The following is an 11,442-nucleotide window of genomic DNA, read 5'->3' as shown; positions in this document are numbered from 1 at the left end:
CTACACTTTATAACATCTGAAGAGAAGAAAAGTGGAGTCAGCTTCTGTGCTACAAGTTTTAGTATTAAAAATTACATACAGGTAATAACAAGTGATTCTTTTGAATAAAATAAAAGCAAATCTTAAAGTAGCATATGAATGGCAGCAGCGGAGACAGTCCTTGAGTCCCTTGAGTTCCTTATCTCCTTTTTGAAGAATTAAGTGCAAAGTGACACTTGCTCTTGCATAAAAGTTAGCTTCATTATTCCCTGTGGATCTCCTGGTGCACAGAATCTTTGGACTGTCCAAGGAAAGCATTCCATTAAGGAAAGCTGCACTTGGGAATTTGTTAAGGCCACTAGATACATTTAATCTGGGAAGCTGAGTGGTATTTATCTCTGTATCCTGATTACACACACCTACAAAAATCCTGTCTTCCAGTCTTTTCTGGTAGCATAAATAAATTAATAAAAGACAATTACTTGTATCAGCAAGAAAAAGAGGCTACAGCAGGATTAAGGAGCATAAACAAGGCCTTGAGCTCACCTGGTCTCTCCTGTGCCCACTCTGTGAACCCCTGCAGGCTGCAATCACAGGACCAGGGGTTTCCATGCAGGTAAATGCTCTCAAGCTCGGACATGTAGGAAAACATTTCTTGTGGAAGTGAAGTCAGCATATTGTCAGACAAAGAGATGTGCTTCAGGAAGGATATTTTGAATATTTGGCTATAGTGGAAGGTGACAAAAGTGTCTGGATGCAACTGCTGAAGTAAATTTCCATCCAGGTGGACCAACCTCAGGGAAGTGAGTCCATAGAAAACATTGGGATTTACAAATTCAATTTGGTTGTGGTCCATATGCAGCCGTGCCAAGCTCTTCAGGCCATAAAACACACCCTGCTGAAGCACCCTGACCTTGTTGTAACTCAGTTTTAAGACCTGTTGATGCAAAAGTAGAAAATGCATAATATTAAACCATGTTATAAGAACTCTAACAAATGCTGCTGATCTTTACACTGTACCTGAGTGCCCACCTGGGAAGGAAAGACCTTTCCCATTAGGCTACTGGATCTCGAAGACCCTCAACTTTCATATGGACAGGATAAGAAACAGGAAAAGGAAATGCTGCAGCCAGTTACTGTGGGGCTGTTTACCTCTATCTCTGAAAGCTGTTTTAAGTGGTAACAAAATTTAACGTTGGCTCATTTAGTTCTCACCTGTAGTGACCGTAAATCACTGAACACCCTCTCAGGGACCACACTGATCTCATTGCTGTGCAGCATCAGTAACTCCAGTTTCTCCAGGCCAGCGAAGTCTGTAGGGCTCAGTTTTCTCAGGCTGTTGTAGCTGTAACAGATGGCTTTAGTCAGCCACACTTCACACCTTTTAAAAGCAACCAACCCGAAAGAAAAGAACCACTCTTTGGGAATGGCTGAAGGTAGGCAGCACTTCTGCTTGCCAAGACAAAATTCTAAGTCATGCCTTCGTGTTAGCACAAAACATGGTCACTTTTCCAGGGCAGCGTTCTGATGCCTGAATTCCCATGGACGGGGAGAGTAACAGCAAGCACGAAACACATCTGTTTGTCTGACAGCGTGTTGACTTCCCTACCACCTCTGTGAAATATTCCTTTTAGATTTTCTGCAGACACATCTGGATGATTCAGACATTATGTGTATTAAGGGGGATACCCGGACCAGTCAAATATTGCTGATGGGTCTCGTTGTTTGATTTATGACAGAGGACACTTGCTGGAAACTGCAGGAAGGGGCTGGATGAGCCTGGGCATGTTCCATCCCCTGCTCCTTTAACCGTGCATGGAACAGAACCCTCGTGGAGGCTGACATGGCCAGACAAGTGCGACTTCCCACGAACCCAGGAGATGAAAGCACAGACACTAACGTTGTGGGACATTCTCAACTCACAGCACAGTCTCTGCTGAAGATTTTAATACACGTACTCTTTTTCACCGAATTCCCTCTGTTTCAGACTCCTCGGTTCCACATTACAGATGCAATTTTTTCAGGTAATACAAAGGAATTCATTTAAGTTGAAAACTTTCTGAAGTTCTCACCTCCCCTGTGCTAGATCCCCCGAATTTCCCCTTAGTGTGGGTGGTCTCAGGCTTCGCTAGCTGTGACTGCAGCCACTGCTGAGTGCTGCAGACAGAACATTAAGCTCTACAGACTTATTTATTGCTTTGGTTAATTTTTAGCTCTAAATCTGGAAACTCTTAATTATTGCTCCGCACAGTGTTGAAAGCTAACCGGTCAAAACGTTAAAAGCCCCGCTGTTCCACCTACCCCAGGTTGATGCGCTGCACGTCCGGGGGGATGCGCGGGGGGACGGCGCTGAAGTAGCGGAAGGTGCAGTGGAGCTCGGCGGGGCCGTGGCAGGCGCAGGGCCGGGGACAGGCGCTGATGACCGGCAGGGTGGCCAGGCAGGCGGCCAGCAGGGTCCCCAGCCAGCGGGCCCGTTCCCCGCGCGGGGCCTCCATCCCGAGGGGATCCTACGCTGTCATCCCCAACAGCAGCGGCGGGCGCGCGGTTCCTGCAGGGGGAACAGAACACAAAGGCATTTATAGCGACAGCCGAGCGGAGCTGCTCGGGTTTACGCCATAAGCACAAGAGGAATTTTTAACTTGAAAGAAAAAACGACCCACGAAGCAGCCCCCCAAACTCTCGGGTTTCCCCTCAGCGATGTCACGACCCAAAGCGTTGTCATTTGACAGCTGCCCCACGGTGCCCCCGTCCGGCGCCATGTGCCGGTAGTTGCCGCTCACAGGGAAAGCTGGAATTCCGCAGGGATTTGCAGGAGCTGCCGCCGGTGCCCGCGGTGCGTCCCAGCTGCGCGCCCCGTCCCGCCTGTGCGGAGCGTTCCCGGCTCCGCCGGCGGCTCATCCCCGGGAGGCGTCTCCACACGTCAGCTCCTTCCCTGCCAGGAACCGTTCCAAGCAAAATTAACTCCCTTCGCAGCCCCCGCCCAACCCCGCGGCGCTTCCCCGGGACCGGGACCGGCCGTGCCCCCCGCGCCGGGAGCGCCCGCCCGGCCCGCGGCTCCTGCGGGCAGGGGACACCCCCGCCACCCGCTCCTCCTCCCGGGGGGCTCTGCCGGCCCGCCCGGGCCCCCGCAGCCCGCCCGGCACCGCTCGGGCCGAGGCCGGAGGGAAGGAGCGCCCGGCGCCGCTCCTGGCGGGGATGCTGCGGAGCCCCCCGCCCGCCGTGACCCGCTCCCCCCGCACCGGTACGGCCGCTCCGCCGGGGGCTCTCGGGTGCGACAGCGACCCGCAGCCCCGCCAGCCCTCGCAGACAACGAGCGTTTGCCGTCGGGGGAACTTCGTGCGTGACCCCTCCAAAAAGCGGCCGATGACACCCTCAGTTCGCTTTTGGAGGGACAATTCCTCTCCCCTTGCAGACCGAGTCCGTCAGTACCTCAGCTCCTGTTCGGCTGAACGGTGCCTGTAACAGCCTCGACTGACGGCGTGTTTCTGCTGAAATGTGTCATTGTAGGGCAAACCAAATCTGTTCGACTTGAGATGTCATGGTAAGATAAAACTTCAAAGATAAGATAAAGCCTCAAATATATCTTCTAAAAGTTCTAAAACTGTTCAGACAAACTCAAAATCAAAGGCAAGCTGTGGGAGTTCAGGAAGTTGGCGGGAATGGGATGTTCTGTGTAAGCCAGGTAGAACTTTACTCGTGGTGTTCGCTGGCTGATGTTTGTTAACATCTCAGGAGTTGTCTCTGTGCAACATGGATCATCTCACTTTGATTCAGCATGGGAGCTTGTGCCAAGAAACACTGACCTTGTGCAACTGGCACTTTGGGTCTCAGAAAAAGCACCATCACCTCAACTGAGCCCTGCACTAAATCCTAAGGTGGCATTTTTAGGTGCTACCCTGAGATCAGGGAGCTCACTCTGAATGTTGTTCCCCTGAGTGATAGAAAGGGCGGGCAGGTCAATCCTTAGGTGCATTTTCTCCATCCTAATTACAGTCTGAAAGGCAAAGCATCAAGTGCTTTTGTAAGTTTTTTTCTACTGGAAAGGCTTAATGATTTGTACTAGCCTCAATAATTTGTGGTAGAAACAGGACTGAAGTTTCTTCTGAGAATGTTTTACAAAAACACATACCTGAAAATCTGCATTAAAGTTAAAAAAAATATTTTAAATGTACAATGGACCTTGCCAATGTTTTAAGAACAGAGAATGAAGGGAGCTTTTTGTTAAGTAGAACTATACTTTGGCAAGAAAGTGTGACTGAATGTGAGCTCAGAAGTGCTGTGAAGAGGAAAGCTGAGTGAAGGAAGTGCTCGTGAAGTGGATCTGCACAGCAAAGTGTACATACCAAAACTGGGGCACAAGTTCAGGTCATTTTTCAAGTTTCTAACGTACCTTTCTGTGGTATGACCTGGCTTTGTCCGAGCCAGGAGGGAGGGCAGCCAGTGCTCCACAGCTCATCCCTGTGGTCTGTGAGCTCCTGGAAGCACGTGCAGGTCACAGGGGGCAGGTCAGTAGGAGTCTGTGCAGGAGAGCATCAACACCTGAGCCAGCACCAGGGAACAACCCAGCTCTGCCCAGCCTTGGATCAGGGTGTCACTGTGACACTGGTTTCAAATTCAGTACCGAGATCCATTATCCAGATCCTTTATCCAGGCAAAGCTCCCCAGGCCCCGGCACTGAGCACTGTCTGTGTGTCACATCCTCCAACATCCCCCACAGCTCAGGGCTGTTCCCTCAGGAACACCATGGCTCAGGTCCCCCAGACTTCCCAAGCACACACTAACCTGCCTGTCAGAGCCCTCACTGGGGCTCTTGGTTTAATTTGCAGTTTCTTTGTTTGCTTTTAATGAGTGTTTTCTTTTTCTCCTTCCTCAGCATGAACAAGTCAGTGGAAAATGACTCGAACTTCAGGGAATAAAGTCACAGAAAGCAAATGATGTATGGGAGGAACGGTTCCTTATTTTTTCTTGGAAAATAGGAATAGCCTCACTTTTCAGGCAGGGATTCTGCATCTCTAATGGGCAGCCCTGTTCATTATTCTGGTATTAATAATGATGCTGGTACTCCTGGGGCAGCAGCAGAGCCCAGCACAGGGAATATGGATGTGGTTCATGCCCATCAGGGGCTGTTGTGGGAGGCTCTGGATCTTCAGGTGTGTTACCAGTTTCCTTCAAGCAAATTGTTGTGGGGCTGATCCACAGAGCTGGAATCTTGAAGGAAATAGAGGATGATCCCTTTATTTAGAGTAGTCAATAGAAATGTCATTAATGGAGCAGAACACAACTTTGGAGAACACCACCCTGATGTGTTTCATGCATCAGTGTCAGCAAAAAGGGTTTTTTACACAATGCTAGTCTGAATTAGGTACCTGAATAATGTACCTGGGTTTTGTTGGATGACTTTTGCTTTTTAGTTTGTTCTTCCATTGCAGACATTGCCTTTTCCCTCCCAAATCACACTGTTCCCTTGTCAGACTGATCCAAGTCTTTCCCAGACCAGCACTGCAGGTGCCTCTGTTCCTGCCACACAGCATTCCCACTCTGCCTCAGTTTATCCCTCCTCATGCTCTCTCTTCTCTGTGTTGTGCCAGTTCTCCTTAAAGGCCCTTTGCAAAATGTTTTCATGTTTTTCTTTTCCTTCACAGCTTCTTGCTGGCCAAATTCTTTCAATGCCTCGGTGGGTTGCTGGACGCCTTGAAAAGGATGACATGACCCTCCAACTGCCTTATTGGGAATTTTCAAAATAACACACTTAGGTACAACTCTCCTGTGGCTCAAGGTCACAGTCAGACACTTTAGTTCCATTGTAATGAGCTGGACAAGCTCCCAGCAAAGCAGTGATCGACCCTGGAATCATGGTCAGTATTTGGAGCTGCCAATGAATTTGGGCAAATACTCATTTGGGGACGGTCAGCCCTGCCTGTGTGCACAGTGCAGTGAATGCCACACTCTGGGAAACCAAGCAGTACCTCAGAGGAATACACGTGAAGAGGACTGGGCCATGGCTGCCTTCTGTCCCCTCCTGTCCCCTCCTGTCCCCAGCAGTGCCTGCAGCCACAGAGCTCTCTGCTTCGGATTCCTTCTGTCCTCCCTGGACTCCTACTCACTGATGCGAACCTCAGCTGGGCTGGAGGCAATCCATCTTTCCGGGGTGGGATGAGCTGCTGTTCATGTCCACACTGGGTTGGGAGGGCCAGGGACCCCCCCTGGCTGCTGCTTTTGAACTCCATCCAGCCCAGATGACCTGGGACACTGTAAATCAGCCACAGCATGGGCAGCCACAGCAAGAGCTCCTGCTTGGTGCGTTTCACACAGCCATGCAGACCACAGACTATTTATGTGAGAAAGGTCTGTATTTTCTTTCTTGGAAAGCTGTGATACTGCTGATTTTTCTTTCACCTGGGCAGCTGTTAGAGGTGGACATGGAGGGAGGGGTTGTCTGGCACTCCAGTTTAGAGGACAAGCCTGTTTAACACTCGGTGTGCCTGGGGAAGATCTGCTCTCCTCATTACTGGAGCAGATCCTCAACCAGAGTAATTCTGTGTTTGATCTGCAGTGCCATGCCCTGTCAGTGGTTCCTGTGCTCTCAGTAAGATCTGTGCTCTGCTGTCAGACCCCCTCCCAGGCAGACAGTCACCTGCAAATCCACTCCAGCAGCAGCTGAACCGGAGCACAGACACTGCTGCTAAAGCACTTGTGCAGGTGCAGGCTGGGGGTTTTCATCTTAAACATCAGCTGGAGTGTTTTCTCATGGTTGGAATTGCAAAAGCAGCACCAAACCAGATTTTGTAAGTCTTTGTCTTGCTCTCTGTAGGTGTATTGTGAGGATGTTTAATTGGGCACATCCGTGTTTCTTGATGGCCACTACACATCACGGATTTACATCCATAGGGTACAGGCAGCAAGTTTACAGACCTATTGTCCCCGTGACCTACAGGTCTGGTGCAGTGGTTAGAGGGAAATGTTCTGCAGTTCGTTAACAAGAACCTGAACACCTCCCAGCCAGCTGAAAACAAACCAAAGCATGATCCTTGCCATGGATAATTTTTGTTTGTGATGGAATAAGAATTTGTCATTTCCTGAAGGTGGCCCCGCACACTGACCTTGAATTGAGCTTTTAAGTAGTTGAAAAAAACAAACAAACAGAACCCCCCACCGAAACAACCAACCCCTACCCTCACCCAAAGAAGCCAACAGATAGCTCTGGGTAAGGAAAAAAAGGCATGGCTGTTTATTCCCAAGCTATAGGTGAGAGTGTATTTCTGAATTACATTTTATTTCCTAATTACAATTAAATAAACCATTTTTAATCAGAGTGGTTTAGCTTTGCAGATCTCAGCTACAGCCTCTCCCCAGCCCACCTGACTGGTGCTGCTCTTCAGCCCCTCTGATCAGCCAGAGACCTGCACTGTTGTCAGGTGTGAGAAGGGCAAGGCTGATGCCAGGACACAAACCCCAGGGACTATTTAAGGCAGAGAGAGGGGCAGACCTTGTTTGGCAAGGCCAGGTGTTCTCTGCTCTGTCCCACTCCCTGTTTTGAGGCTCGTGACTGAAGACTGGCAGTTACAGGATGTGAGAAGCCTCATGAAGGCAGGAATTCCTATATGAGTTCAGGAATAGGAATTCCTATAAGTCAAAGGTCAAGACTGAAAAATGAGAGGTTTTCTGGGTTGAAATGTCGGGAGGAGCCTGTTCTGCAGGTAAGGAAGCCTGAATGCTGCTCTGGGATGTTCTTGTTCACAGCAGAGGGAGTAAGAACCTTTTTAGCTGTTACACATTATTTTACTTGCTGACCTTGCCAGGTGGGTCACATAAAATCAGAACTATGTTTTCCTGTGTAAATTTAACTTGCATTAGAAGGCTTTTCTGCTATAGCTGTGCCAGAAAACGTGTAAAAACGTGGATTCTGGGGCTAAGTGTGTGAAATGAAAAGATGTTGGGTTTGTGGAGAACTGGCATCAGTAAGGTGATGAAGGCAGAGGGGGTGGTCACTTGCTGGGACCTTTTAAAACCTTTGGCTCTAAACGATGGAATAATTTCCCTCTGAAATAGCATGTGAAGAGTTGTTTGGGAGGAGAAGGCATGTGAAAGTGTGGTATGGATTAAAAAGTGAAAAGTGAAGAGCCTAAACTTGTATTGTCTCCTTTTTCTCCATTTGTATGTTCAGCAGAGTAACTCTCAACCTCCTTCAAGTGTAGAATACCTAATTAAAACTACTTTTAAAAATTCTAATTCTCCTACTTGAGATCATTATGTTATAGCTGGGTAATGATCTCCCAGTGTCTCATCTGCTACTTTTGTCTCAATAACACTGTCTTGTGGCTTCTTTGATGGCTCACAGGGACTGCTGTGTGGCTGTTGGCCTTCAGAAGCTCTGGTCATGGCTATGTGCTGAGAAAAAATTAAATGCTCACTGACTGCCCTGCTTTGAGCTCTGATGTGGATGTGGTGTGGTTTGACATTTAAAACACGTTGTGGTGTCATTTATTAGATTTAATGTGTTTATTGTGTGTTCTGATTTAAAGTGCATCACCCCAGGGAAAATCAAGGTCTTGTCCAAACATCCCCAGATGAGGTTTCTGAAGTCTGTGTTGGTTAATTATGTTCCAGCATTGAGTAATAGTGTGCAGTTTCTTTCTCTGTGTCCTACAGACTAGTTGTCCAGGTCATGTTTAACCTCATACTTGTGCAGGAAAGTATTTGAACTCTTATACAAAGCAACGTGGCTCTGCAATTAAAAAAAATTGATGTTTTTGTTTTTAACTGTAATGGTAAAAATGTCTGAAGTTTGATGAAGTGTTTAAAGAAGTTCAGTGTAACACTGTGACACAATTTGAATACCTCATGTCTTGGGGAGCAGTGACCTGGGTAACGTGAAGGGGGATGTACAGGAGCATCTGCTACTGAACTGGAATGACCATCTCTGGAATTCCCAGTAAACCCAGCAAAGGTGCTGGGTAAAGGTCTGTGCTATTGACTTGCTGATTACAAGGAAAGTGGAAATTCTGAATTAATTATGTGACTAAAAGTATTTCTAGAACACTTTGAGCTTTATCTTGGGGTGGCTCTGAGCTATGGATGTATGGGCAACAGCGCAGGTCCAGCTCCCTTGGCCCAGAAGCTCCTACAAACTTGTTTTTACCAGTGAAGTGAATTCTCCTCCAATTCTGTGAATCCAAAGTCCAATCTGACACATCCAGTCAAGTCTACAGACTTATATTTGTAGTAGCATTTATTTACCTGGGAAGCCCTTTGGTGGTGGTTGCTGCTCTAAGGCAGGGGTGGAGCAGGGCTTGGCCCCGACACGGGGGGCTGTCTGTCAGCTCTAACCCTGCTGGGGCTGGGGGGGTTGGCACCACGGCTGGGGGGTTACTGGGATACGAGGGAGAGGGGAAGGAAATGCCATCACTGCACCAGCTGTTCTGGCATAACCTGCTGATCCTGAGCTGGATGGATGAGGCCAGGCACTCGTCAGCAGTGCTGGGTGGACAAAAGATTTCTGTGTGGGGTACATGTAAGGCAAGAAGGGGCTTGTGGAGAGCAGAGTGTTTCCTTTCTGGCTCCCTAAGGGACTGCTCTCGTGTTCTGTTTGGTTTGGAATGTGCTGTGTGTTTCAGACCTCACTGTTGGTCTGTGTGGGACATCAGTCGGTTTGAATGTCCTTTCCATTACTGAATGTAACAGACTCTCCAAGGATAAATGCTGCAAACTACTCCAAAACACCATTTTCATCCATAAAACCTCCTATAGAATATCCAACTGCTGTGCTGAAAGGCAAGAAATCTGATGCTTTTGTACAGATCAAAATACAATAAACCTCCCTTTATTTTCTCCACATCTTACTCCAGTTTCTCGTCTCCCTGCTGCTATTGGCATAACCCTTAATGCAAATTCCATCCTTTTGGGAGCACGGGGGAGGGCACTGTGCTGGGACAGACCCTGATGCCACTCTGGGGGAGCCCCGTGCTCCTCACCTGCAGCCCCTGCCTGGCATTTCCAGGGGCAGGAGGTGCTGCAGGGTCCCCTGGGACACCTGGGCAAGCAGGGATCCTCTGCTTGCAGTCAGGCACTGGGATCTGGGATTCCTTGCATTCAGCCCAGCATAATCTGGTTTTATTTATTCATTTTCTGTGAGGGATGTGGGAGAGAGAGAGAACTTGGAAGCAACTCGACAGCCACTAAAATAAATGTTCTTTTCTGTTTATTCCTTGGCTTACATCTGGAAATTAAATGTGCTGCGTTAGGAATCTCAAACTTTGACTGTCTTACTGAGTCCTTAATTGAATACAGGTCAAAAACCAAAAGCATGACTGACTTTTGTTGTTGCATTGGGCAAAACCACTGACTTTAGAGAGGCTATAGGTAAATACATCACTGCTGTACAAATAACCTTTACTTTGCTTAGTACATTGGCAATGGCTCTGGTTTTGAATGGCTGAAACAAGTACCTGGAAATAATCAGATCAATAAAGATTTTAATGCTGGTCTTGGGTAAAACTACAGTAGGTTGTAAATGCAGGCTGAGAGCTTTCTACTTAAACCTGGTAAGTCTCTGCTAAAAGCTGGTAATTCTTTTCCCTTTCCACAAAAGTTAGCTTAATGCTGCAATTTTTATATGAAGAAAATTGTTGAATCAAGCTGAAAGGAATGTGTCCTTAATTCTTTCAGCAGTTCTTGAGCTCCATGCTCAGCAGCTCTGTTCACAAACCCCAGTGATGTTGTTCTTATTTCTGCAACAACCTTTGCCTTATTTTCCTGCTTTCCAGCATTTTTTGGGATAAAGAGAAAATGCCTCTTTTCTCAATGCTGTCTCAGGGCTGATGGTACTTGTCTAAAATATGTGCACAAACGATTTCCTGAGGAAGCTCAGCTCTGTAACACGATGTAACCTGGGCTTGTGCTGTAGTTATGAGCTGGAAACCTGTGGCCAAAAGCTGGTCTCGATCAAAGTCCAGCTGCTGGTTTGTCCTGCCGAGCTGTCCCTGCAGCCCTGAGCCAGAGGGGACTTGTGAAATTAAATAGCTTTTAAAGCTCTGCCAACATATTAATAAAGCCTTGTTTATGTGCAAAGCACTTGGAAAAATAACTCTGTAAACACTGGATTTATTTGCAGTAAATGTTGTACTTAATCACAGAAGATTTTCATCTGAATTTGTGAACATTTTGCACATTTTTTCCTTTGTTTCATAGCAGAGAATCAGGCGCTGGTTGCCCATTGGAAGGAATGAGTGGGGGGTTTTAAAGCAGCTCCATGTCACTCCTCCTCTTTTCTCTGTGCTCTAACTTGCACTTACATGCAGGTTGTACACAGTGGTGCACCCTTGTAGCAGCCTCAAAGCAGTGCTGACCTTTTTTCTCCTTCAAGGAGAGGAGGCTGTGTCCTTCAGAGCAGCCAAGGAAGGGAATTTTCCTAGTCAGTGTTTATAGATGAATAACCCAAAGCTGTACCCAGGCAAAGTGATTGGT

The 11,442-nt window shown here is 47.7% G+C and overlaps 1 protein-coding gene across 1 annotated transcript in view; it reads right to left on the bottom strand.

Annotated features, from left to right (window-relative positions):
* Positions 1-2,474, bottom strand: part of IGSF10 (immunoglobulin superfamily member 10) — a 10,919-nt gene extending 8,445 nt beyond the window's left edge. Inside the window, exons 1-3 of the mRNA XM_017835404.1 lie at positions 2,281-2,474; positions 1,195-1,324; positions 526-916 (exon numbers count right to left, since the gene is read on the bottom strand). Coding sequence (XP_017690893.1) covers positions 526-916; positions 1,195-1,324; positions 2,281-2,474 — 715 coding nt within the window. The remainder of the gene's footprint in view (positions 1-525; positions 917-1,194; positions 1,325-2,280) is intronic.
* Positions 2,475-11,442: the final 8,968 nt, after the last annotated feature.

Source organism: Lepidothrix coronata, unplaced genomic scaffold (assembly GCF_001604755.1).
Source record: "Lepidothrix coronata isolate B3197 unplaced genomic scaffold, Lepidothrix_coronata-1.0 Scaffold256, whole genome shotgun sequence".
NCBI lineage: Eukaryota > Metazoa > Chordata > Aves > Passeriformes > Pipridae > Lepidothrix > Lepidothrix coronata.
Note: the sequence above shows the minus strand (reverse complement) of the source record. Positions and strands in the feature narration are given on the sequence as shown.